This window comes from Channa argus, chromosome 21 (assembly GCF_033026475.1).
Source record: "Channa argus isolate prfri chromosome 21, Channa argus male v1.0, whole genome shotgun sequence".
NCBI classification, from domain to species: domain Eukaryota; kingdom Metazoa; phylum Chordata; class Actinopteri; order Anabantiformes; family Channidae; genus Channa; species Channa argus.
This window is the reverse complement of record NC_090217.1, coordinates 805,721-833,682: the sequence shown is the minus strand read 5'-3', so window position 1 is coordinate 833,682 and position 27,962 is coordinate 805,721. Positions and strand designations below refer to the sequence as shown.

Here is a 27,962-nt window from a genome sequence, read left to right as displayed (position 1 = left end):
ATGCTAACACATAATGTAGTTCACTATTAGCATCATGTTGGTGTATAATTATTTCATTTTATATTCAGATCATCATATTCAGACATGTGTTTCCTGTGGTCTGTATAAACAAGGTGTTTATCAGAACCAAAACCAGATGTTTTAAGAATGACTGCTCTGCTCACCCTTCTGCTCTACTAGTACTACGCCTTAAGAGTTGCTATGCCAATTTCAGTGGGACCTACTTGAAAAGCAAACAAATTTAAAGGTATCTACAGACGGAGACACAGAAAATGTGGCTTTTTTTTCAGCAAGTGAGACAAACAAGGCCCATCATTAGCCTCTTAGTGATTTTTAGTTAGTTTTATTTCAAATTGCTACATTCAGTAAATGTTCTTGGATTATTGCAGCTTTAAATTAAATCAATATATAACTTTTTGGGGATGCTGATATGTAACTAATGAGTAACTGATTCCTTTCAGTATTGGAATGCTGCGTCTTCTGCTGGGCTGCTTTGCCCTCTGCATTATCTGTGGCAGGTCCAAACCCACAGAGAAGAAGAGTCGCGTTCTGAGTCACATCCAACACGATGACAAAAACTTTGACCATGAAGCTTTTTTGGGTCTCGACGAAGCAAAAACCTTTGAGCAACTGCCGCCAGAGGAAAGCCGCCGGAGGCTTGGGTCAGTTTCCACATCTAAATCACTGAAAAAGTCCCTAAAGTTAATCCTAAACTATCAATGACTGCAATAACTTGACACAGAGAGACAGATACTTTCCGACCTGACGTTACTGTCAGACTTTAGTAACAACAACAGACCAATGAATGAGTCTTTACTGACAGATCTATGTCTGTGCAGAGTCATCGTGGACAAAATCGACACTAACAGAGATGGTTTTGTCTCAGAAGATGAGCTGAAGCTGTGGATCAGACGCTCTCAGCAAAAACATGTAGACGACAGTGTTGAACGTCAGTGGAACGATTTTGACCTGAACCATGATGGACAGATCACCTGGGATGAGTACAAAAATGTCACCTACAGCAGCTTCCTTGGTAAACAGTCAGCGGTTTAACTCTGTTTGATTGATTGATTCCTTAATTGATTCAGTTATTGTCTAATCAGGCTGTGTAAAGGAACCTCAAAAATCAACCTGTCAGGAATCAGACAGGACTGATCAGCCAAGGACGACTGATTTAGCTTATTCAAGGAGAAAACCAGGCAGAGTCTCAATCAGGTAATCAGTCCAGACAGATGAGTACAAATTAAGCTATAAGAGGGCAAAGACCAAAAGACCAAAAGTTCAGATTGGAAGTTAAATAAAGAAGATTCCAGACCAGGTTCTGGGAAACCACAATAATCCAGACCAGGTTCTGAACAGGAGCAGGTAGAAACACTCAGGGGGAGGGAAACAGGTGAGCAGGTGACACACTTGAAAAACTGCCACATTGATTTATTGATAAATTATAGATGGGCCTCATTGACTGGTTAACTAATTACAGACGGGCCTCAGACAGACTCAGACTACAACTACACCCAGATGCTACTAAGGGACGAGAGACGTTTCAGAGTTGCTGACACAAATGGAAATTTGGCTGCAGACAAACATGAGTTCTCAGCTTTTCTTCACCCAGAGCATCACGAGTACATGAAGGACATTGTGGTGCAGGTGATGGTGATGTCATAAGTTGATGTCACTAGGATTATGAAGTATTTTCGGATGTTTTAAATAGATTTAATGTGTAAACCTGTTTTTACAGGAGACGATAGAGGACATTGACAAAAATGGAGATGGTTTCATTGACCTGAAGGAGTACATTGGTATGAAATACTGCGACATGCACTAGACATATGTACTGCAGCAATTACTACAACATTTACTGTATTTTCATATGAGAAAAAAGGTGCAGGTATGTTTAAACAGGGATGCTGATTGGCTTTCTCCTCCAGGTGATATGTACAATGCAGAGGAAGGTGAGCAGGAACCTGAGTGGGTAGAGACTGAACGTCAACAGTTTTCTGAGTTCAGAGACAAAAACAATGATGGAAAAATGGACAAAGAGGAAACTCTGGACTGGATCCTCCCATCAGACTACGACCACGCTGATGCTGAGGCCAAACACCTGTTGAATGAGTCTGATGCCAACAAAGTGGGTAACACTCGTCAGCAGTTGTTGATCACCTGTTAACACCTGCTGGTCATAAGCTGTTTAACACCTGGTCTCTGTGCAGGATGGAAAGCTGACAAAGAAGGAGATCCTGAACAAGTATGAAGTTTTTGTTGGAAGCCAAGTGACGGACTTTGGGGCGGCGTTGATGCAACATGACGAGTTTTAGAGGCAAGGCACCTTCACACAGCCAAAGTTTTGTTTTGTTAACATTGACAAAATTCCTGAGTTTAATCGCTTTCAGTTTTCACTAACACATTTCATATTTTGTCAATTTTTCCTGCAGCAAAAAAACAATTTCTTTATGCATCACATTTTACTGTTACAGGTTTTCTTCTATTTAAGATGCTGTCACACATGTTCAGAGATGAGCTGTGACTTATCCTTTTATATCACTTTATATATAAGATTATATCAATAAAATTTAATGTTTAAATGTAATGTTTAAATATTTACAACATTTACAACTCACAACTCACACAATAGAGATCCAACAGAATAACCACACAGATGTAAAGTAACTGAGGACAAAACACTTTGATTTGATTGTATCTAAACAAAGTTTTTCTCCAGTGAAATAAAGTTTGTTTGTCACTTCTCATAAATCATGGGGTTATTCAACACATTTTTCTGAATTTACAGAATCAAATCAACAGCTTTCAGCTTGCTTGACACTGTGGAACTCAGCACAGTAATTTTTTTTGCATGAGTTTGTATTCTGATTGCCCTTCTTGTGGAAACCCTCCCATTTTAATCTGGGCTTGGGACTGGCACCAGGGTGTTGGTGGCTGGCCAGCTGGGGCCGCACCTAGTGAGGTGGGATTCGAACCTATGGCCTTCTGCATCTCCACCCAATTCTCTACCATTGAGTCACCAAGCCCCTTCTGAATTTATACAATATTTTCCCTCAAAAGGTGTTTTGTTTTATATATAAATATACTATATTCAGTTACAGCTGAGAATGCTACTGTATCAGAGCAAAAGCCATGAGGTTAAAGGAACTGCCTGTCGAGCTCAGAAACAGGATTATTACAAGGCACATATCTAGGAAAGGCTAAAAAAAGATCTGCTGGACTGCAGGTTCCCAAGAGCACAGTGGAATCAAGTAGAAGTAGTTGTCAAGTAGAAGAAGTTGGAAGACACCCCAAACAGAATTTTTATAAGGAGTTGGACCACCAGCCTTAGTAAGACAGGTGACTAAGAACACAATGGTCACTCTGACTCAGCTCCAGAGAACCTGTGTGGAGACAGGACAAAGTCCCAGAAAGATCACCGATCTATGCTTTATGGCAAATTGGCTAGATGAAGGCCTCTACTCATTTCAAAACATATGAAAGGCTGCTGGTAGCTTGCAAAAAAGCACCTGGAAAATGTAAAGAACAAGATTCTTTGGTCTGGTGAAATAAAGATTAAACTGTTTGATGTCAATCAGACAGATATAGATATATAGATATTTTATTCATCCCAAGGTGAAATTCACAAATTTCAGCAGTGTCCACAAATTTAAAGCATGCAATAAATACAAAAAAAAAAAAAATCATCACCTGCCCAACCAACCCGGTGAAGCATGATGGTGGCAGCATCATGCTAGGGGGGCGATTTTTCAGTACCAGGGACTGGGAGACTGATCCAGGTTAAGGGAATGATTAATGGAGTAAAGTACAGGTATAGTTAGGGGTGGACATAGGTCCCAGCTACGTGTCGAAGTGTCCTTGGTCAAGACAGTGAGCCCTAAGTTGCTCCTGGTGGGTCAGGTGAGCACCTTGCATGGCAAGGTGTGTGAGTGTCTGTGTGACTGAGTGAAAAGGAATCAGCTACATTACATTACCATTTATCCTTTATCAAAACCTGTTCCACAGAACTCAGGACCTCAGACTGGGTTGAAGCTTCACCTTCTAACATGACAACAATCCTAAGCACACAGAGACAACTCTAAGACAACTTGAACGCCATTGAACATCTCTGAAGAGACCTGAAAATGGCTGTCCACCAATGGTCCAAATCCAACCTGAGAGAGATGGATAGGATTAACTAAGATGAATGGCAGAAAGTCCCCCAATCCAGGGGTTCAAAAACTGTGGTGTCATACCCAAAAAGACTAGAAGCTGTAATTGTTGTCAAAGGTGCTTCAACAAACTATTGAGTAAATGGCCTGAATACTTATGTATTATGATATTTTATGTATGTATGTGATATTTTAGTTTTTAATTTAATAATGATAAATGATATTTTAAAAATATGTTAATATTTTTGTTAAATATAAAAATAAGAGAATATTAATTATACAATATTAATATTTTATATATATATATATATATATATATATATATATATATATATATATATATATTTTTTTTTTTTTTACAACTCTAGTATCAGGCTGCAAAATAACGCAACATATTTTAAAAATGTACAGGGGGTTGAAAAGCCTCCGAATGCACTGTTTAAGATCCAACAATATTAGCTTCAGTGCCACAAAGTGAAATTTACATGAACAATTGGACCGAAAAGACCTCCATCCATCGCTGTCTGACTATTAAAGTGAAGATTACTGTGAACGTGTAACAGTAGTAACTAACAAGGTATAATAAATTGAGAAAACAGCGACTGAGCATTTCTGATTGGCCTGAAATATTTGTCCGTGTTTGTCCATATACGGTCAAAACGTCTTTAAAATATTTTGAATGAAATTTTCTACTTTTTTCAAGACGTATCCGTGTTAAAAATCTTAAACAATTTTTAAACGGAGTTCGCTATCGGCTCCGGAACTAATGTCCCTGTCTGTGTTTTCTGCCGGGAAAGGATCGGGGGTGCACACGGGAAGCCTGCGAGATGGCGGTCGACATTCAGACCGTTTAGGACTGAGCCAGATCCTCCGTGCTGGTAAAATTTCTGCCTTATCTCATCCCTGCTTCTGACCCAGGTAATGGAGGGAGGGAAACCGAGCCTGGTCTTGGTCTACCAGGCGGTCCAGGCCCTGTACCACGACCCGGACCCAGCTGGGAAAGAGCGAGCGTCGGTGTGGCTCGGGGAGCTTCAGAGATCGGTAAGAAAATGGGAGAGGCCGGGAGATCGGAGCGGGGAACCAATGGGACCGAGATGGTTCCGACATTGCCTGTGGGGACCAGGTTTTGCCGGTTTACCTGTATAAAGTAGACTCTCTGAGATCAAGTGCGCAATCTCAAAAGAACCGCAGGTTCCTGTTAGCACCACAGCTAATACAAGCTATCTCAATGAATGGACCAAAACACTGTGTTAGCTTCGTTAGCTTTCTGTGTTCGGTTAAAGTTCAACAGAAACACAGAAGTTTTCGTTAAAGTCTATTTCCTGTTAAAGAAATTAAACTGCCTGTTTCTGACCGAGGTTCTGCGTGTCACTTTCAGAGCATACAGAAGGCCCGGTCTGCTAGCTCTTCTAGCATGTTAGCATGGCTAAGTTTACTCAGACTTCATGCAATTAGTCAGACTCGTTAAACTAGTTAAAGTTATTGGTTCAGATTCATCTGTTTTTAACGTGGCGGACATTCCATCACCAAACTCCGTTCAAAATGTGATAGATTTAACCAGTTAACTTTTATCTCTCATTAGGCAACTATCACAAAGTTAATTAAACAGGAACGTCAATCAGTCATCATACTAGTTTGGACTAGGTTTGAGATCATAGCTTTATTTAATTTTTTTTGTTTGATTTATCGTTGACCAGTACTGATTGTTCTCGTCAGAGTTTGACACAGACCTGACTCAGAGTGTGGATTTGACAGGACCCTAACCCCGCACTGTTAATTGTTAGTCCCACAGGCACCAGCACAGACTGGCAATTTCCCAGCAGAAAAATAAAACACTGGTAATGTCACTACATATGTCTGACTTCATCAAAAGTGTTAAATGTAGCAGCTTCTCTCTAGTTTTATAAAACAATTTGATTTTCAGTCTCTGTACCAGTATCTTCCAGGTCTGAGGGTCAGAGTGGCTGTAGTGCTGATTTTTGGTCCCTTAGATTTAGATTTCAGAAACCTAAATCAGATTGTGGAATTGGAAATTAAAAGGTAAAATAAGAATAACCAGAATGCTAACGTAAATCCAGACCTGGAACAGCAGACCTAGAGTTTCGACCATAAAGACAAATCCTGTTCCTAGTTCTTCAGATAAGACTGTTGATGTTTTAGTTCTTCAAGCGGTTATCAGAATAATGTATTTCTGATAATTATTTTCGAGGTTCTGGACCGTTTAAGATCAGGACTTAATGTGTCCACGAACTCTGATGTCTCAGGTTATGTTTACCTCTTGCTGAGATTTCACTGGAAGAAAGGGGGTGGGTTGCATACAGGTGCTGTGACATCACCTTCTGTCCTGTGTTACAGATGTACGCGTGGGAGATTTCAGACCAGCTACTACAACTCAAACAGGACGTGGAATCTTGTTACTTTGCTGCTCAGACGATGAAGGTGAAGATTCAGAGCTCATTCTACGAGCTCCCACCTGAAACCCACAATGCTCTGAGAGACTCCCTGCTTAGCCACATCCAGAACCTCAAAGACTTGTCTCCCATCATTGTCACTCAGGTAACACCCAACCCCTGACAAGCTCAGTAACGACCCCCCAGATCCACTTGGGACCTGGTTGTTAACAGAACCAGATTCAAATGATTAAAAGAGTGCTATAAATTCCAACAGGGTTTGTCCCTGATAACTGAACCAAGATACTAGTTGTAATCATATTCTGTGATTTCTGATTTTTCTTCAGACTACGAGTAAGTTGTTAATTAGACCCATTATCATCATAATTGTAAATTAATAACCTTTCCTAACATTTCTTTACAGTAGAATTTCAAAGTGATATTCTGCTGAGGGACAGAACTTCAGCAGAATCAGAAACTGCTGGAACATGAGAAATCACGTACACACAGTGAATAAACATCTGAATGTGAGCCGCAGATCATCAGTAACATCAGACAAATAATCATGGCAATATGCAGTGTGAGGATTATTATTTAAGAATAGTTTTATTTCTCCTCATATTGTTCCAAGCTGCAGTAAATTACTTACTATCACTATGCTGGATTTTCTAGCCCTGGAATTTATCTGGTTTTGTTAGTTTTTCAAACCCATTTGAGAATTGAATTAGAAAAGCTAGATTTAATTATATGGAAAAACTGTGGATCCTTGTGGTTGTTGACTGGACCGTATAGAAGCCCTGATAAACAATACAGCTCAACGACAGAGAAAAGAGAGACGAAGCATGAGAAAACAACTTTTTCACTCCAACAGAGCAGCTATGGAGAATTTAAAGATCCTGCAAAAATGCAGACAAACTGAATGTATGTCCTTACAGACGTCAATCTGTGTGTGAATCATACGTATAATCCGTGAATCATTTAAAGATAAGTACAAGCACAACACCAACTTGGGAACAGGTGAAAGTAAAGTAAATTGCAATTTTCTGTGGAGACTTATTTCAAGTAAATTATTACAAAATGAGGCATTTTGTTATTTGTGAATTGTGTTATGTCAAAACTCAATGCACACACAATGAGAGTGGATTCTTGCACATGGGCCTATTGATCATGGAACATATTTATTTTTAATTTTTGGGTGCCTTTTTGTGCCTTTATTGAATAGCACACAGTGAGGAGACAGGAAAGACGTACGGAGGTAGGGACACAACATTTAACTAACATCTGCCAGGTTGGGAGTCAATCCCACAATGTTGTGATTATGTGGTACACGTCTTAAACCACAAGACTGCTAGAGCGTTTCTTTGGTGAAGAGTTTCAAGACATGTTACCTAACTGCACTCCCTTTGTCATGTAAATAATTTCAGTGGATTGCTTGCATAAGAAAGGTGAATCTATAGATGGCCTTTCTGTTCCAACACAAGTCAAACCTGAGAGGTTGTCTTGTATACACTGAGTAAACCTAAGAATAAACATACTCCTGGCAAGATTTTTTTATCTGTTGTGAACAAAACGATAATAAGGACTTTAGAGAACAAACAGAACCATCACTGAGTCATGTAAATTCAACATTAACAGACATTATATCAGACATTATGACATCACATCTGCTTGACCAATTACAGTTAACCTTTTAAAGAATACTTGAATATGTTGCACCTTGCTGCATTTCTGTATGAATCAGGAAGTCACTATTGTTGGGGATTAAATGATGCTTTACAGCTGATGAAGTATGGTCATCTTATTTATCTTCAATTTCTCTATTTCCTTTTAGCTGGCGTTGGCGATTGCAGATCTCGCCCTGCAGATGGCCTCCTGGAAAGGATGTGTTCACACACTCATAGAAAAGTAGGAGGTCGCAGCATCGCACGAAACTTTGTCAGAGATATGAGAACTCGTATCAGTGTTCTGACTTACCTGTCCATATTTCCGCCTCTTCTCAGGTACAACAATGACATAAGCTCGATGCCATTTCTCATCGAGATCCTCACGGTTCTGCCAGAGGAGGTTCACAGCCGATCTCTGAGGATCGGCGCGAATCGGAGGACAGAAATCATAGAAGATCTGGCTTTTTACTCCAGCACTGTGGTCACGCTGCTGGTCTGTTTATGAAAATATATAATATAGCTCTATTTTAACTGCAGTCTGGACTCATCGCGCTGTTTCTAATTACAGACAACGTGTGTGGAGAAGACGGGTAGCGATGAGAAAATGTTCATTAAAGTGTTTCGGTGCCTGGGCAGCTGGTTTAACCTAGGAGTCCTGGATAGTAACTTCATGGCCAATAACCAGCTGCTCATGGTCCTCTTTCAAGTCCTGGTGAGTCTGATACTGTGCCATTAATTATCTTGACTGTGGTGGCCCACTGTATTCTAATTTGTACAGCCAGTTTCACAGTGAACTGAAAGTATATAAGGCAAAGTACTGTAGGAGATCATTAATGTTGTGTAATTTACATCTACATTGGCAAACCTATCTCACTCCCATTCAGTTACTCTTTTTGCAAATTTTGCATATCTTGGATGTGGATTCGCTTCAGATTATAAACTTGAACTAGCCTGCAATTGATTCTGACCACCTTTCTGACACTTGTTCATTTAACAGTAAGTCCTTTTCATTTTAGCCAAAACTAATCACTGTTTTTCCAGTTAAGGTGTCAAGCATAAGCTCAGATCAGCTATCGCTAGCTAACTGCAAAAATCACAGCGTGATTTGTGGATTGTGTCTGATTGGTGAATCGACCACTAAATGTTCTGGTTCAATGTAATTTGTATTTAAACAGTCCTCTCTCATCCTGCTGTGCACATTTTGACATCATGACACCAAGATGACTAATATTATATCATATATTATATGACTGATATTATATCACTGTAGCATAAAACTTGTTTTCCATAATGAGTAGTGTGTTCACTTCTCATCTATAAATCTATTTATTTAAAATTACATTACTAATATGGAACAAAGTCGTTCACTAGGCGTGCAGTTCCCCATACATCTATCCGTTTAATTCTTATCTTAATGTAATAATTATTTTGCATCTGTTGTTACATTTAACTTTTAAATGTGCAAGATTTTCTTTTTGGGGACAATGCCCGCAAACCTCCTTAGAGGGTCCAATGTCAACCCACAACAGACCCACAAAATCCTGTGTGAAACATTGGCAGTAGTTTGTAACTGCATTGTTCAGAATATCAAACTATCATTTTATTCTAAAATTAGTAACTGGTGTTCCCTGACTTTCCCCTGTTGGTTCTGGCTTCACAGCAGAGGGATGAAACTTCCACCAACCTCCACGAAGCAGCGTCAGACTGTGTCTGCTCAGCTCTCTATGCCGTAGAAAATGTGGACACCAACATGGCATTAGCTCTGCAGCTGTTCCAGGGTGTTCTGACACTGGAGACAGCCTATCACATGGCTGTAGCCCGGGAAGACCTTGACAAGTGAGGACTCACAAAAAAATTGGTTCTGATTGTAACAGTTGTGTTGGTCAGGGAATACACTTTTTCTGATTTGTGTTTTTAGAGTGCTGAACTACTGCCGGATCTTCACTGAACTCTGTGAGACCTTTCTAGAGACAACTGTCCGGAGTCCAGGTCAGGGTATGGGAGATCTGAGGATGCTGGAGCTGCTGCTGATCTGTGCAGGACACCCACAGTATGAGGTATACCAGTATCCAAATAACCTAAAATAAAAGATAAGACAATAACCACAACACCCTTTAACTTTTGATTCTAACCCCAGTCTCTATTTGGTCTGTATTCTGAACTAGGTTGTTGAGATTTCCTTTAACTTCTGGTACCGTCTTGGAGAACATCTGTATAAAATCAATAACGCAGCTCTTCACAACATCTTCAGACCCTACATACAGAGACTTCTGCACTGTTTAGCCAGACACTGTCAGCTTGATCCAGATCACGTAAGAACTCTGAACAAATCTACAAACATCCACCTTAGATTAATGAAATCCTAAACCTGAACTTTAAAGGTCAGTTAGATTCTTAGACTGTCGTCTAGATTACCGAGGAAATGCTGATAATGTTGTTTTTGTTTGACAGGAGGGAATCCCAGAGGACACGGATGATTTCGGAGAATTCAGGATGCGAGTCTCTGACCTCGTTAAAGATGTCATTTTTCTTGTTGGATCCATGGAGTGTTTCTCTCAAGTAATTTAGGAGATATTCTACATTTATTTTCTCACTGAACATGATGAAATGCTCTGTTTTTAACTCTACTTTGTTCTCAGTTATATTCAACGTTAAAAGAGGGAATACCTCCCTGGGAAGTGACAGAGGCTGTTCTCTTCATCATGGCTTCAATTGCAAAAAGCGTTGATCCGTAAGTGTCTGAAATGCTTCTCTTCTGAAAACAGAACGGGAAGAAATTTTTAGAGAAACATAGATAAAACATAAAAATCTGTCCAACGCTGTCAGTAATACATTTCACTCTGTGCTGTTTATTTTTCAGAGAGAACAACCCAACTCTGTCTGAGGTCTTGCAGCAGGTGGTTTTACTCCCGGAAAGTGTCCATATGGCAGTTCGATACACGAGCATTGAGCTGGTCGGAGAGATGAGCGAAGTCGTGGACAGAAACCCAAGATTCCTCGGTATAAAGAGAAAACATAATGAGATGGTTTTGACAGGGCCGTGACACACTAAGCCGATAAGAAATAGTTCTGTGGAAGCCCATGCCTGCTTTGTCTTGGTCAACAAGGGGCAATAGTACACACCACAAAGACAAGAGCTGACAAACGTGAAGCTCCATGTTCTGTGTGTGAGGGAGGAAGAGGAAGAGGAAGATCTAGGACCGTGGATATACAAAATGTAAACAAAGCAGCAGCATTTGTTTACCATTTGTACACCACTCTGACTCACCACAGATGGTTTCTAACTACTTCTAACGGAGGATATGTCTGATATGAAGCTCTAAAAACAGTAAAAGTTGTACTTGGTCAGAGACTAGGTTGATGGACATTCCCTGACAGCCTGACTCAGGTTGGTGGCTGATGGTTGGCTTGGTGTGTCCCGGCCTTTAGGTGTGTTGTTTGGATCTAGGTCAGGCTCGGATACAGGGACCTTTTTATTGCGTTAACCTGTGTGTTTCATGTCAGACCCAGTCCTGAACTACCTGATGAAGGGTCTCAGAGAGAAACCTTTGGCGTCAGCAGCAGCAAAGGCAATCCACAACATATGCTCCGTCTGCAGAGACCACATGGCTCAACACTTCCAGGGGCTGCTGGACATAGCTCGCTCTCTTGATTCCTTTGCCCTGAGCACTGAGGCTGCCGTAGGGCTTCTCAAAGGTATGTTGCTACACCTGTAGTATCCTTTTTACAGGTCAACACAATGGGGTTTGTGTGGTGTGGTGCTCAGGTGTGTCAGTGAAGTCACACTGCGTATATTTACCTGTATAGGTACGGCTCTGGTCCTGGCTCGTCTTCCTCTGGAAAAAATCGCTGAATGTCTCAGTGACCTGTGTGCTGTTCAGGTCCTGGCTCTGAAAAAGGTGAGTGGCTGTTTAGTTGATGTGTTTTAATGTGTTTTTAGCAGGTGCCTTTGGCGTGCATCATGACATCAGTTGTCAATGTTTCTGGAAACAACTGAATATTTTTTAAATTAAAACCCAAATTTGTGTTTTTTAGCTTCTGGCTGAAGAATCTACAAATGGGAAATCAGCTGATCCAACTGTGTGGCTTGACAGACTGGCTGTTATCTTTAGGTGAGTTCTGCTCATTTACCTGTAGTCAAATAAAATTTAAATCAACAAAAAGAACAATGTTTATACAGTTTGTTTCTGCTTTAGGCACACAAACCCCATTGTGGAAAATGGACAGACACACCCCTGTCAGAAAGTCATCCAGGAGGTAACACCCCTGAGCTCACCTGTAGTTTCCTTCTCAGGGCTATTGCTATATTTTATTTCATAAAGTGTTTTTTTATTTTTTTGTTAAACTACTTTAATCAGATGTATTACAAGGGTGTGAACTTGTAGTTCAGATATTTACCTGTTTGACTCACTTGTAGATCTGGCCTGTGCTGTCAGAGACTCTGAACACTCATCAGGCTGATAACAGGATTGTGGAGCGATGCTGTCGCTGTCTCAGGTTTGCTGTACGATGTGTCGGGAAAGGCTCAGCCTCCCTGCTGCAGCCACTCGTCACTCAGGTGAGACACACTTGACATAATCTTCACTGACCTACAGACCTTGACTCTCTTAGTGAAACCAGATTAATCCTCATTGCAGAAGGAGTTGTGAAACCTTGCGTGCCCCACAATTGTCATCGTAGCCCACACAGAGCCCGTTGCATGTGTCCGTATATTCTTTTCATTGTAAGGGGTCATTGTCGATGTTAGATTGTGAACAGTTTCTTCCTGTTGTTCCAGTTGTTGTCCTTTGGTGGTGCTGTCATTCTTGTCATAATCACAGCTTTGCAAATTACAACTGTTGTTAAACAAACAAAAACCTGTACCGCAGGTATACATTAAAAAATGTTTCTCCTAGACTTAATTGATTTTTTTTTTTTTTAAATCTATCTGATGATCTTTTTCTTGATTGGCTGTCTGTGGTTAGATGGTGAGTGTCTACCAGGTGTATCCACACTCCTGTTTCTTATACCTGGGCAGTATCCTGGTGGATGAGTATGGCATGGAGGAAGGCTGCAGGCAGGGACTGCTTGATATGCTGCAGGTAAACAAGCACCTCTAAACTTAGCCGTAGAGTAGGTAAACCAACTTGTAAATGTGAGTCTGATAGATGAAGATGACCTCCTTCTCTTCCTCCCCAGGCTCTGTGTATGCCAACCTTTCAGCTGCTGGAGCAGCATAATGGTTTGAGGAATCACCCTGACACCGTGGATGACCTGTTCAGACTAGCCACCAGGTGAGCGCAGGTTCACCTGACCAGCTTTTGCTTGCTGAGGGCTGATGCAGAAACTCCTGTGACATCTCACATGCACTTGTACTGTAGCTATATTTTATACCTAGCTGAGATCTACTTGTATATCTGCTCAGGTTTGTCCAGAGGAGTCCCGTCACTTTACTCAGCAGCAGCATCATCATTCACATCATCCAATGTGCTATTGCTGCAACTTCACTCGATCACCGAGATGCCAACTGCAGCGTTATGAAGTTTGTCCGAGACCTGATCCACACGGGACTCGCCAATGATGTGAGTTAGAATGTTACTAGGGCTTGGTATTGTTTAAAAATGTTTTAATGCTGATCCTTGACTTTAAAAACTTTAATACCAAAAAAATTTCATTGATTAAATAATTAATTTTAATTAAATTTACTTTATGCCAATAATTTTTAGTTTTTCCTCAGCACTTTGACATTTTTCCATTGAAACAAGGCTAAAAAAGGTTAATATTATTGTAAGATCAGTGTTGTTAGTAGTAATTACAGTTCTATTCAAACTTTGCTGTGCATAGCAAGCACAACAGGCTGTACAAATGTGCTTGGATGCTAATGTAGTCTAAAATAACAGTTGTAAGGAGAAGTTATATGTACTTGTTTGCTTTGCTATGGAAGCAGTGCTTGATGGCTCTATAGCTTGTGGTAAAGCAAAGCCGTATGTAAAAGTTTGCAAGTTGAAACAGCTCTGAACTGGCTGTAGCACCAGCCCAGCACTGGTGTTATCACAATACCAAAATTATGACTTATTTGATAATACCTGTCTTAATATTTCTATACTGAAACGATACCAAGGCATAAGCCTAAAACATCAGGAAAAGTAAAGGAATAATTTGATAGAATATAGAACTTAGCAAAGAAAATGATGAATTTTGAAAAGATAGAAAACTGATTGAAAACTAGGAAAATGAACTCTGTAGAGCACAGACCTTCACCAAGCAGTTGTGTTACATATGGCTGTCAACATTAACATGATAATGCATTAAGGGAAATTGTTTTTATACACAATTTCTATGCTGTTGACGAGAATTCTGTGATGATGACCTGTTGCCTTACCCGTGCAGAGCTTGACAGTGCAAGTGAGTACGAATGACGGCAGAACAATTCTCAGCATTTTATTTGCATTCCAAGGGTTCTCTTAGTGAGATTAACAGGTGTGAAGTTATTGCAGATTCATCGGTCAAAACTTTTTTCTTTTCTTTTTTTTTTTAACATAGCACCTTTCATACAGATTAATGCAATTTTATGTGCTTTACAGATGATTGAAAAGTTTACCGATCAAGAACAGTAAAAGATAATAAAATAGTGATAACGCCATAAAACAAAATTGAAAAAACACTTAACAGCAAGGCACATTAAACGAAGGCAATAAAACATAAAAGTATGAGATTATAAGACAATAATGCACACAATGATTATAAGAATTATAGAAAATCTAAAGATAAAACATAAAGACCATGATGTGCTTTAAAAAAAGCAAAAGACTGTAAAGACTTTAAAAAAGGTGTAATATGTTACATTCTTGTCAGAACTAAGGCAGTAGAGTTTTGAATCAACTATAACTGGTTTATGAAGAATCTTACATTTAGCCATTTAGCATGCACATTTATCCAAAGCAACTTACACGTAAGGTACAAGGCAAGCAAAAATCTAAGTAAAGGAAAAAACATCAAAGCTAAGTCCTATCAGAAAAGCGTTTACATTTCACGAGATGCAAGTGCAGGAAAGAACAGAAAGGAAGCTTTTTTTTTTTTTATAGATTTAAGTGCATAGGAAGATGCGGAAGAGTTGTGTTTTAAGCAATTTTTTGAATATTGGGAGTGAGTTTGGTAGCTTGTTCTACCATTGTGGGATCATTGGGCTGAAGAGTTTTGCTTGGTGTCTTTTCTGCGGTGATGGGACCACCATACGTCATTCGTTGCCAGACCGCAGTGGACGGGAAGGATTGTAGACCTGAATGAGGGAGTTGAGATGAGCAGGAGCTGTTGAGGTGATCACTCTTTAGGCAAGAGACAGAACTTTGAACCTTATGCGAGCAGCTACAGGAAGCCAGTGTAGAGTGGTGTGACATGAGACCTTTTTGGCTGAGTTTTGGATCATCTGCAAGGGTTTGATTTTTGTATACCGGTAACCCCATTAACAAAGCGTTGCAGTAATCATGAGGACATAAGACCAGCGCCTGTACAATGAGTTGGATTGTATATTCCGTGAGGTAGGGTCTGATCTTACTGATGTTGTAGAGGGCAAATATGCATGCTCTAGAGACTGAGGAGATGTAGTCCTTAAAGCTCAGTTGATCGTCAATGATGAATGCCAGATTTCTGGCTGATTTACTGGGGACAATCTCTGTAGATCCAATGTTGATGCTGATGTTGTGCTGCGTCGAAGGTCTGGCTGGGAAGACGAGGACTTCGGTCTTGGAGAGGTTGAGCTGACGATGTCTCTCTCTCATCCAGGCACAGATATCTGAGAGACAGGCAGAAATGCGTGATGAGACAGTGGAGTCGTCCGGTGGAAAGGACAGGAAGAGCTGTGTGTCATCAGCATAGCAGTGATAGGAAAGGCCATGTGAGTGGGAGATGGAACCCAGGGATGTAGTATAGACTGAAAAAAGAAGAGGACCAAGAATTGAACCCTGTGGCAAACTGGTAGAGAGGCTATAAGAGTGAGAAACATGCCCCCGCCAGGATACCTTGCAGGTTGTTCCCGATAGGTAAGTCCAAAGCCATGCTAGAGCTGATCCAGAGATGCCTAGGTCAGAGAGTGTGGAAAAGAGGATTTGATGGTTCACAGTGTCAAAGGTTGAAGATGGATCAAGTAGGATTAAGACAGAAGACTGACTTGTGGCATTGGCAGCTCGAAGAGATTCCAATGCAGGTGGGTAGATGAGTTATTTGAAAGTGGAGAACAGCTTTCTGGTGTCCACTGTGTTGTTGAGCTTCTCCTGGTAGTATTCAATCTTTGCTGTGGTGACAGTGTGAGGAAAAAGATCCAAGCAGATCCTTATACTCAGCAAGAGCAGATGGAGTCTTGGATTTGCGCCACTTCCACTCAGCACATTTGAGCTTGGTGTGTTGCTTATGTATTCAATTGGTGAGCCACGGATTAGAAGCTGAGGGACGAGTGGGTCTTGAAGACATGGGGCATAGACTATCCCGACATGAAAAGTGTATTGTAAAGGTTGTCCGTGGCTGCATCTGCATCGAGGATGGAGAGGTCCTGTGTTGGGGGCAGAGTTGCGAAGAGAATCGGTCCGGGTTCAGAAACCTGAGGTTACGACGGAATTTTACAAGTGTGGTGGGAAAATGCGAAGGTCTAGGGATGAAGACTGTGTGAGTTGAATGAAGAAATGATCAGATAAATGCATAGGAGTGACCAAGATGTTGTCTGTAGTGCAGTTCCGGGTGAGTATGAGGTCGAGGTTGTTGCCAGCTTTGTGGGTCGGAAGAGTGGAGACCAGACTCAGGTCAAATGTGTTTTAGACGAGCAAACACGTGAGCTGCCTGTGCTTTGTCCAGATGGGTGTTCAGGTCTCCCATGACGACGAGAGGCGTGCCATCTTCAGGGAAGTGGGACAGCAACATGTTATGCTCAACGCAGAAGTTCCCTAGCTGGCCTTGTGGCCGATATATCACAATCCCCTGGACTGTAATTGGTGCTGTGATCCTAATGGCATGATATTCCAGAGATGACAGATTGTTGAGGGGTGTGGTCGGGGAAAACTTCCAGGTGTCATTGAGGAGCAGTCCAGTCTTTCAGTGTTCATGCCTCATTTCTCACTTAACTTAATAACTGAGCATAACTGAGCAAGGTCTGGTAGAGTCTATCAGCAGCCTCCACACTAAACCAGCACTTCTGACTCAATCTCTTGCTGTGTGTGTTAAAAGAAACTCCAGACATTGCCCCAAGGCTGATTTCTCCTGACATTGTCCAGATTTTATTTGTGAAACAGGCAGATGTCTTTGTGAATGCCCGGACATAGACTGTCCGGGTTTTACCCTCTCCAGCCCCCTGTGACCCTGAACAGGATAAGTTGTTAGGGCCCAAAATCGATGTTTTGTTTCAGTGTCCCTAATCGTACTTATAAATGTCCCAATCTTAACAACCATGAACCCAAGTGAAGTACCGTTTGTTTTTTTACATTACAAATCGTCTAATATCTTGTTTCAGTAGTTTGCATACACACATTTGAAACTGTGTACTGCTAGTTATTCCCTTTGCTTGTCAAGAAAAAAAAAACTTGAAACTACAGTATCAGTTTACCTTACTATGGTTTTACTAGTGATCACTGTTAAGTTAATAAAATGCATTACCTCAAATCTATGGTTCAACCCCTTTGACATACTGTGATGGAAATTTGCTGTATATATAATTGGAATAAACAGTAAACAGTTTAGTTTACTTTAGTTTAAATAATATTAAAAGCTAAAATATCAGTTTGATTTTTTTTCTTATTTCCAGCAGAATTCTTGATCACTTGCTGTCACAATCATCACTTATCCTTCTATTCGACTCCGTTTTAGGATGCAGCACTTAAATGCTCACATTGTGCTTTGTCTGCCTTAAGAGACATAACCTAATTCCAAATGTCCCCTGCTTCTGTACCTATGTCTGCAGAGCTGCAATGTAAGCTATATTAGAAAGAGCATAAGAAATAGTTATACTAGCTAAAGTAGAACTAATGTGAGGAATGCTTAATTACCTGGCGACTCCATGTATTGTAACTATTATTTCTATTATTTTGTCTCCCACATTAAGTATATCAGGGAGGACTGGCTACATAACAAAATCTCCTGTCTGCATTACAACAGCAGCAAAAAAAAAAACAGCCTCCCATCCTGAATCAACTCATCTGAGTCTGAACACAAACTGAACATTATGACCTTCATAAAGGAGGATTTACTGCTTGGAACATTGTTTATCCACATGTCCAACAGCAAATTCACCATGTGGATTCAGTAATATTTCCCCTAACTAAACAGAAACGTTGTATAGTTGAAAAAGAATGAATATAAAATCAGTTATAATCACTGATCTCTGTGCTCTGTCTGCTGTTAAGAGGGACTTTTCCTGACAGCTACAGCTGCTACAGGGTCCTACCTGGTTTTGGAGTTCGGGGGGTGCTGTCTCAGTGTCCACCAGAAGTTGCGGCACATTTAGTTGAACGATTAGCACTTTAAGTATAGCACTTACAGCTTTTCATAACTTACAGCTTTAGCTCTGTTTAAGCTAAAATGTTCATAGCAATTTTCAATTAACCAACAAGCTTGTTGTGGTGAACACACTGTGACTGTGGATGGGGAACTGCAGGCACAGCTGAAATTACCACTTTTGTGCACATTTATGATTGTTTAAAGGGTTTTAATAATTTACTCTTATTGCTTGTTAGGTCTCAAGCGTTTTTTTTGTTTTGTTGTTGTTGTCCAGTCAAGTTGATGAGTAAGTCTGACTTTGCCTGAGCTGCCTGTTCCCTCTATGCTTCAGGCAGGGACACTTAACTGAGCTCAACCTTGCTCATACACACAAAGAAGATGCTCCTCCGCAAGTGTGTTTTCATATTTCCTAATATAAGTGGTGTCTTGAAGAATGGATATTCCGTGAAGTCAGAACACGAATACTTATTTATATTTAAATGTGCTAGTTAACCTTTTACAAAAAAATGGGTCTGTGAGGTAATTTTCTTTATTGTTTCAAACTTTTACCAGGTCCAGAATCTTTGTACCCCAGGTGCTATTTTTACTGTTTCTAGGAAAATGGGGCAATGCTTTTTTCAACCCATGTAAGTGTTAAGAATAATGGATGGATGGATGAATGGACTGTAATCAGATCTTCTTAGCCCCTGGTTTCATTTATTTTGATTTAAGTTTAAGTTTGTATTTTCAACCAGATATCACTGATTAACAGGACTCAAAACAGCTCCTTGGCAGAAGTCTGTGCTCTATGGTGCACATTTTCTATAATGTAAATAATTAAAAACAAAACAAAGTGTATAGTGCGTGTCATAATTACTATTAATCGTAACCTTTTATGATGTGAAAATGTATCCTATTATATATCCTAATCGTAACTGTTTCTGCTTAACATAACCAGTGTGAATGTTTCCATATGAAGATGTTGTTCTGTTTGCTAAAAAGATCTTCTCCATGTCCTTAATCACCTCACTAAACTGATGGTGAAAAAAGTTTGATCACACACATTTTACTTTGTGTAGATGGGCGTGGTGTAATGATGTTATTTACATTTGCTAACCAGTTGCTGTTTAAAGTTGGCATGTCTCTAAGTGAGGTGGGTTGCCGAGTTGGACGTGTTGGCTTCTTTGGTTTGTGCAGGTTTCTGACTGCATCTCTGAGAGATGGGCTTGGTGGTGGCTGGCAGCTCGCCCTGACTGTCGGCTCCATAAGCGAAATAATGCTGCATTTCGCTTTGTACATCTTCTTTTTCTACAACCATGTATGATCAGGAAGAGCTCTTCTAGTTGCAACCATGTCTCATTAAGGATGAGAGCTGCCTGCCTGCAGTGAGTGTGCAGATGAGTCACTCCAACTATCTAACAGAGCGCTGCTCTTGCTCGTGCGCGCGCATGCACACACACACACACACACACACACACACACACACACACACACACACACACACACACACACACACTGCTCTTCTGCTGCACTAACCTAGACAAAGCAGCTTGAATTAAAACTCCAGTGATCATAATAAAACGTGGTTTAGTATCATTTTTAATGGCAGAGTATTGCTATAACTTTTTAGTATGATATATATGGTGCAACACTACTAGCACAAAGATTGTGTTGGTCAAAAACAGTTTAAGTTCTTGAATATACACAGGAGTAAAAAGTCTGTTGAAAATAACTTTTTAGTTAAACACATTGTGCAAAGTATAATTTTATATTATACTCATTTGGATTATATGTGTTGAAAAATCTGACAGTGTGTTAAGTAATTTTCAACATACTCAGTGCACATACAGCTGTTGGGATTTAAGTTCTTTTTTTTGGTTTTACAACTTGTGACATTTTCATACAAACTGTGATGGAGAGTCTTGATTTTTCAGAAGTCATGGCTGGTGTAATTGTGTGGTTAATAATCTAATTTGTTTTTTTTTTCTTGAGGTGTGGAAGGAAATCAAGCTACAGATCTGCTACTATAACTTTTATACAATTCTTTTGTTCCAGTTTAATCCATGACTTGTTGTAGTTGGCTTTCTGAATCCATTTGACTAAATACTTTAATTGATTTGCTAGAAAGTAAAGTTAAACATTTGGAGCGTCTATTCAGCCTTGTTGTATTTTGAAAGGGAGTCAAGTCATCAAAACCATTTTTTAAAAAGATGAATATGAAGTAATTTTTAGTTTAGGTCTTTGAGTAGTAATCACTATCTTGTGGGATGTTAATATTATCTTAAGTTTGTAGTGTATGGGAGATCGGAGCTTGGTCACTAGTTACAGAGTGAATTTTAGTTTCTGTTACATGTTGGGAATAGCTGATGAGAAAAAAGTCTATTCTAGAGACTGATAAAGGAGGTAAATTCTCCAACTAAATTGTTTGATTGATTTATTAGAGTTCCAGTTTCTTGAACTACAGCATAGGTATTAATCAGTTTTGTGATTAATAATGATGTTGAAGTTTCCAAGAAATATAATGTTAGTTGAGTTGCACAATAAAAAAGTCTAGTATTCTGCTAGTTTGAATGTCCAGCCTGGGTTCTTTGATAATTTTTTTTATTTTACATTGTACGTTTTCTGAGAACTTTAACAGTCATCTGGAGGTAGTTGTTTGACTGGTCTAACTTTTTAAATGAATTTATGGGCGTATTCCATGCTTGACTAAAGCTTTTATTTACTGTGTCACCACTATTGAGTTTTGTATCGGTGGAAGTGAGTACACTGGCCTCTATTATTGTACTCTGCAGATCGAAGGTATCCATAGATGATATCTTTCTTTATCATTTGATTGGGTTGGGGGGTCTTGCTGGGTTGTAGATGTAATGTTAGCCATCTTGCATCGGTTGAAGTGGTGGTTGACAGCTTCTGGATTTAAAAATTCTTCCAGTATGGGATAAATATGTCCTGGGTATTGTCAGCAAGCAGATATTTAGTGTTGTGGATTTTTTGGCGTTACATTTAAATTATGTTCAAAAAGGGTTCCAGAGAGAACACAGAAATTAGTTTGCTTTAATGGTTGGACACCGCCATAGAAAATCACCCTTATTGAAGAAATTGTCACAATACTAAGTAAATAAGCTTCTCAGAGGTTTAACATGTTAATTGAATACAGGTTCAGTGATGCAGATTTTCTTTATAATTAAACTCTAAACAAGTGTTACAGTGTTAAAACGGAATGGTTAAACCATATGTAAAAATAAATAAATAAAACAATTAAAATAACTTTAGACTCAAGAGTTCAGAACCCGCTTAGTTGTTTACTTTGTTCTCTTCTATTTGTTTTAAATGAAGAATTAAAGTTTTGGAATTACAGTTCTAAAAAAAAAGCACATCTGACTTGTCTTCATGTTACAATCTTGGTTAAATATGTCCCACCCTCATGTTATAACTCATGCTGTGTCCCTGCAGCATGAGGACGACTTTGAGGTGAGGAAGCAGCTGATTGGTCAGGCCATGGAGCAGCACGGGCAACAGCTCATCACTCAGCTCATGCACTCGTGTTGTTTCTGTCTGCCACCGTATACGCTGCCCGATGTTGCCGAGGTGCTGTGGGAGATCATGCTGTTTGACAGACCTGTAAGTACATACCTGCTTACTTGTCCTTACCGATCTGTCCTCAGGTGTGATAATAGAAACTGACTTTGTTTCAGACGTTCTGTCGCTGGTTGGAAAGCGCTCTGAAAGCTTTACCCAAGGAGACATCAGGAGGAGCGGTGACTGTCACTCACAAACAGCTGACAGACTTCCACAAACAGGTCACCAGGTGAGTCACCTGCAGTACCTGAAACAGCCTCTGACTGTTATCATTTGTCTCTTTCTATGAGTCAAAGTTTCTAAATCAAACTCAACTGTATTTTTCGTGGATTTTATGAAAAGATTGAACCGAATCTCATTGACTGTGTTTACATGCATTTGAGTAACAAGGTTATTCTAACTAATCAGCTTTCTCTGCTAATTGGGACACAATATTTAAATAAACATATAAAACACAGTTATGGAAATCCACGAATGCATGCAGGAGAACAGTAATATGATTTCTCCCCCACCTCTGACTTATACTACTCACAAAAAGTTAGGGCTATTCAACTTTTGGGTGAAATTTATTAAAAATGTAAAAAGTTCATGCTACAGTGATATATAATGAATTAGTGCAGTTACGTAGAAGCAGGCAATGGTAACTTCTTAATTTCAAACAATTTAGTGAAACAAAAGCTAACAGTGGTGGATATACAACACAAAATGTCAATGTCTCAATTGTTAGTCATCTTGGTCTCATGATGTCAAAATATGAACAGCGTAATGAGAGAGGCCTATTCAATACAAATTGTCATTGAACCAGTTTAGTGGTCAATTCATGAATCAGACATGATCCATATTTTATATTGTGATTTTTGTGGTTAATCACGTTGTTAGAGAACAGCATGTTACGCAATGAGTATTGAAACATTGAACAGTTTGGACAAAAGTTGAGAGAAGGCCAAATTAAGTTTTCGTGTAAAGGTTATATTGCATTATTGCATTACAGTCAGTAGGAAAAGTTACGTTTTTCAGAAAACACTTTGAGTTTTGTTTTTGCAATGTGGCCTTTAATTAATAAGAAAAACACATACCTTTTTAAATGTGTTTTTGGGCTTTGTGTACTTTTTTTTTTTTGTACTATGCAAGTGCAAGTGTCCCTTAAGACTCTGCATGCCGCCTCCGTCAAGCTTCCTGGCATTACAGGAAGCTGTAATGGAGTGCAGTAGAAATGAGTCCTAAAACCCAGAAATTGTTTGGCACTTTTGGTTTGCACTTTTGGTTTGCACTTTTGGTTCCCGGGTCCTGAAATCCATGCATTTTGACAGGATTTTTGATCGAATACATGAAGTAAAGTCTCTAGTTAACGTAACATAAAGGCATCACCACTTTTCAGTCTCCAATGTAAAGGTCATTAGTTCTTACCCCACTAATGCTATTTTTAAGCGGTCACATGTATTTTTAAAACAATTGTAACAAGTGGTTAAATGAAACTACAGAGGATGTCAGGAAGAACTCTCAAACACGGAGTTCATCTTTATAGCCTTGCTGACTTTATAACTTATAACGTCACTTTTTTTATCAGATCACTATAAGAAAACAGGCTTTTTCTGAAAAACGAATTGCAATAATTTGAATCAAATAAAAATTTTATTGGTGGTGATGTTAACCCTAAGACCGTCAAATGCCAATAGAAAAGTCCCCTTTGCTTTTTATCGAGAGCACTAGGGAGATGACTCCCAGGATGACCTACAAAATGCTTTCTCTGTGGCAGTCCATTGAGGCATACAGGGATATGTGAAATTGTCAGTGATGATTACAGTAACGTGGGGCTGACAGCAAGGCACTCAGTCCAGGGTCATTAAACACAGTGGGATGTGTTGCTCAGTCCTCTCAGCAACACTTAGGTACTGACAGGGTTCTGTTGAAACTCGCCTGCCTGAAGGTGGAACCTGAACAGGTTTAAAATTTTAAACCAGATTTTCACATCAAAGTTTATTATTGTATTATTAATAATAAATGCCTACAGGAACAAATGATGTCTGTAACTGTAACAACCTCTTTTACATCTGCTAACTGGTATTTTGGTTTTTGGGGGTTTTTTTTCTAGCGCTGAAGAGTGTAAACAGGTGTGTTGGGCCATCAGAGAGTTCACCAGACTGTTCCGATAGCTGCCTAATGCCAGGTAATTATTAAAACCTGTTCCCACATCACCATGGCCTCATTATTAATGGATGGATTAACTGGTTAACTGGATAATTTTGATGATTTTAAAACGATCCCACATAATCTATTAGTGCTTCCAAAGTTACAGGTGGGTTCAAAAGTTTAAATGGCAACAAGAATAAAAAGAAAAGAACTAGTTTTTTCCATTAAAATATTATTTAATGCACATAGATCTGGTCAAGTTTTTTTTCATCAGACATAACAATTTATTTATTAACTGGATGTAGTGCCCCAATGCAATTTTCATTATTCTACTATGACTTTTTTATATACTCCTTGATCATTAGTGTTTAAGAGATCATTTATACCAGCTAAATGTTCATTATTATTGAAGCTGTACTAGCTTCTCCTTATATGGCATTTAAGTGTAAGGAGATGCGAACTTTATCCTAACTATAATGTTGTAGTAGTAGTAGTAGTAGTAGTAGTAGTAGTAGTAGTAGTAGTAGTAGTAGTAGTAGTAGTCCACGTTTAGATGGTGAAAATGCTCTTTGTAAAAAATATATAGTAAAATAATGAAAATTATATTAGGGGAAAAGTCCCAATAAAATGAACTTTAACTTCTGATGAATGAAAATTTGTAATAATATAATAAGAGATATTTTAAAAGATTTCTGTTTCACTCTTCGTAACATTTGAAAATAAGGGAATACATACCTACTCAGGAGCAGGTTTGTTCTCATGTTTAGTCAGAGTAAACAAGATAACCTCTAAGATTTAAATGGTGTTGGACCAGGAAGTTGGTTTCCCATTGGCTACATGCTAACCAACATATCTACATAACCTGATCCAAGATAAGAACATCCAGCCTTACTCATCTGATCTTGGATTTGTTGATCCATGTACAAACAACAGGGCCCTATTAATTGTTCACACCTTCTTACATCTGTTCACACATCTCCAGGTATTTCACATCCAGGTGTCAATTGCATTACACTGTCAGTTTGTTAATTTTATTTGGTTGTAAAGTAGCTTGTTTTGTTCATCAGATGATGTTTTGTTGACGTTCAGAGGTGACGAGGATCCAAAGGGAGGATGATGAAGATGAAGAAGATGGACTTTGAATGTGAAACAGGACGATTCGCTCTGAAGGACTGACAGAGTGAGGACTGAGTCCTCCCCCCTGACCTTACCTGTCCTCACCTGTCTTCCCCTGAGGCAAGGGGGCAGGGTCAGGATGGGTTCACTAAAATGGACTGATGTGGATCAGTTGTCTGCAGCGGATTTTAAGAAAAAAAATTATTTTGGACTCGTGATTTTTTTTTTTTTCTTTCTTTTTTCTTTCTTTTTTTTTTTTTTTTTTTTTTTTTTTTTTTTTTGTTTGTTTGTTTCTGGTGCCATAAAGAGAGCCAAGAGGTTTCCTGTGATGCTCTTTGGCTGAGCAGTGGGTTTGATGTCACCTTCAACTTTTTTAACTTTGCTTGAGTTTTTGTTGTTTTCCACAGAGACAGAGGGAACTCTGAGACTGGAACATCGTGGGATGTAGCCTCGTTGTAAACAATAAAACAACTGAAGCAACGACTAATGGGTTTCTGGCTGTGGTTTAGCTTTTGGTCCTTAAGTAAAACTGAAACTAACTCTGACTTCAGGTTGAGTAGAGTGGGTTGCTGTGTGTATAACACTGTAAAAGTGAAAATCGTGCAGCTGAAATTCTAACTTAAATTTGTTTCAGTTTTATCAGAGGAACAGTTCAGATTGTGGTCTAGCCCTGGTCTATACAGGAGTTTGAATTTTACATACATTTGTGGGAATGTCTTGTTCTGTTCCTTAACCCTTAAGAGATCCTAGGGACATTTTGTGCCATTCAGTTATCTTTATTTTGTAGCCATTTTGGCTGTATTAAATGAATATAGCTAAAATTTGATAGATGATATTTATTTTTACAAAACTATAGAATTGTCGTGTCAGTTACTTGAGTGAGCCTAAAATGGCAAAGCTACACAAAAACTGACACATTTGATCCTAACGATAAAAAATGAAACTGCCATTTTTGTTCCAACATTTATCTTAATTTAAACTAATGCATTTGTTTAGGTTAAGATTTAATTTTAAACTACTGGCCTTCAATTTTTAATTTTTATATTTATCCACCAGATGGCGCTACCTTTTCCTATTCAAAGCATGAAGAAATAAATCCCTAGTTTCCCACAATTTTTTGCCAGGTTGTCTTGCTAATGAAATGATACGTGTGCGTCACTACTGGTGTGTGTGTGTGTGTGTGTGTGTGTTTTCTCTTAGTAGGCCCCACTTTATTTAGATTTTTTTTAAAAAAGGGGTGTTATGCAAACACAATGGCTTTGAAAGGGTTAAAAACACAAAAATATAATTCATATTCGATATGTATATTTCAGGCTGAAGTGGTTTTAAATGATGGAATTGTTTAAAGTAGGGACAAATATTAATATTTAATATTTTTACAGCAGTAGCAGGAAGATGACATTTTTTTGTCATTAGGATCAAATGTGATTTGTCTTTCTTTTTTTTTCTTTTTTTTTTTTAAATCTGACACTGCAAAAAAAAAACCAATGCATCAAAATAAATTTTGCTGCGACTCTTTGGCCCATCTCAGGCCCTAATATTAATAATCAAATACTCCTTCAAATGTATTTTATGGAAATTATTTGTTTTGGGGGGTTTTTTTGTGTTTTTTTTTTTTTTTTAATGAGTTATGGAAACACAATGGCCTTTTAAAGGGTTAAAAACCCAAAAAGCAAAATTAATATTTGATATGTATATTTCAGGCTGAAGTACTTGTAAACGATTGAGTCGTTTAGAGTGGAAAAAATATTAATATATGACATTTGTACAGCAGTTTTTGGGAATGTGACATTTTTGTCATTAGGATCAAATATGTGAGTTTTTTTTAAAGGACCTCTTAAGGGTTAAACCATTAAAATCAAAGTCTAGGGGCCAGATGCATCAAATGTATACCCCATTCTTTTTTTATAATTTCAGTCATTGTGTAAATGATTGCACAACCAGCCTTATTTCCACTCTCATGAATCAGCATGAATGGATTTAGAAACCTTAATCAGAAGTTAAACTTCATACTTGTGCCAGCTCCACTGCTCATCAGAGCTGACAATGTGAAGAATGAACAGGAGTTTTACTGATTGTGCTGCATCTGCGAGATTTTATCACATGTAACTGTTAACCGCCTCTCAGTCGTCATAATTAAACATCTAAAAGATGATCAGTTATTGAGTTAAAGTGCTCTCGTGTCAACATAATATAAAATGGCTCCTTCACAGTTTAAGTTTACATTTTTAAAAATTGCATCAAAAAAACGTGAGGGCTAAAAATAAGTTAGTCCATCACTCAGTTGAAAATAAACTAAATAGGATATGAAGGCTTTAAAGTTTTATTTGAAGGTGTATTTTAGTAAATATTGACAATCTTGAAAATTCTAACATCGGATCACACCTCTCATATTTAATTGTTTTATTCATCCAGCCTTTAGAAAATTGTTTGTATGCATCATTTATACAGCTGGCTCTAGATGTTTATTTCGTCTGTAATCCAACACCTGATAA

At 38.9% G+C, this 27,962-nt stretch overlaps 2 protein-coding genes across 3 annotated transcripts; both read left to right on the top strand.

Moving 5' to 3' along the window:
• Nucleotides 1-68: 68 nt before the first annotated feature.
• Nucleotides 69-2,751, top strand: calua (calumenin a). The gene is made up of 7 exons (XM_067491083.1): nt 69-247; nt 462-662; nt 840-1,033; nt 1,481-1,647; nt 1,739-1,799; nt 1,929-2,128; nt 2,211-2,751. The coding sequence occupies exons 2-7, from the start codon at nt 469-471 to the stop codon at nt 2,313-2,315; spliced, it is 921 nt and encodes a 306-aa protein (XP_067347184.1). The 5' UTR covers nt 69-247; nt 462-468; the 3' UTR covers nt 2,316-2,751.
• tnpo3 (transportin 3) lies at nt 2,211-27,622 on the top strand. Of its 2 annotated transcripts, XM_067491069.1 has the most exons (24): nt 2,211-2,317; nt 5,070-5,192; nt 6,507-6,707; nt 8,373-8,446; nt 8,542-8,698; nt 8,774-8,917; nt 9,866-10,041; nt 10,124-10,262; nt 10,371-10,517; nt 10,657-10,764; nt 10,845-10,936; nt 11,066-11,205; nt 11,710-11,901; nt 12,013-12,104; nt 12,241-12,317; nt 12,402-12,462; nt 12,623-12,763; nt 13,170-13,286; nt 13,384-13,478; nt 13,610-13,766; nt 22,096-22,263; nt 22,338-22,450; nt 24,314-24,388; nt 25,419-27,622. In XM_067491069.1, exons 2-23 carry the CDS (start codon nt 5,073-5,075, stop codon nt 24,372-24,374), a joined length of 2,772 nt encoding a protein of 923 aa, XP_067347170.1. In that variant the 5' UTR covers nt 2,211-2,317; nt 5,070-5,072; the 3' UTR covers nt 24,375-24,388; nt 25,419-27,622. The 2 variants fall into 2 exon arrangements, with proteins under 2 accessions (XP_067347170.1, XP_067347171.1); XM_067491070.1 differs by lacking the exons at nt 22,338-22,450; nt 24,314-24,388; nt 25,419-27,622 and adding an exon at nt 19,840-20,027 and having other exon boundaries at nt 22,096-22,257.
• Nucleotides 27,623-27,962: the final 340 nt, after the last annotated feature.

Coding starts and splice junctions, on each gene's coding strand:
- calua (XM_067491083.1), top strand. CDS start 469: ATGCTGCGTCTTCTGCTGGGCTGCTTTGCCCTCTGCATTATCTGTGGC. Junction 663..839: donor GAAAGCCGCCGGAGGCTTGG/GTCAGTTTCCAC, acceptor ATGTCTGTGCAG/AGTCATCGTGGACAAAATCG. Junction 1,800..1,928: donor TGACCTGAAGGAGTACATTG/GTATGAAATACT, acceptor TTTCTCCTCCAG/GTGATATGTACAATGCAGAG.
- tnpo3 (XM_067491069.1), top strand. CDS start 5,073: ATGGAGGGAGGGAAACCGAGCCTGGTCTTGGTCTACCAGGCGGTCCAG. Junction 12,764..13,169: donor TGCAGCCACTCGTCACTCAG/GTGAGACACACT, acceptor GTCTGTGGTTAG/ATGGTGAGTGTCTACCAGGT. Junction 22,264..22,337: donor TCATGCTGTTTGACAGACCT/GTAAGTACATAC, acceptor ACTTTGTTTCAG/ACGTTCTGTCGCTGGTTGGA.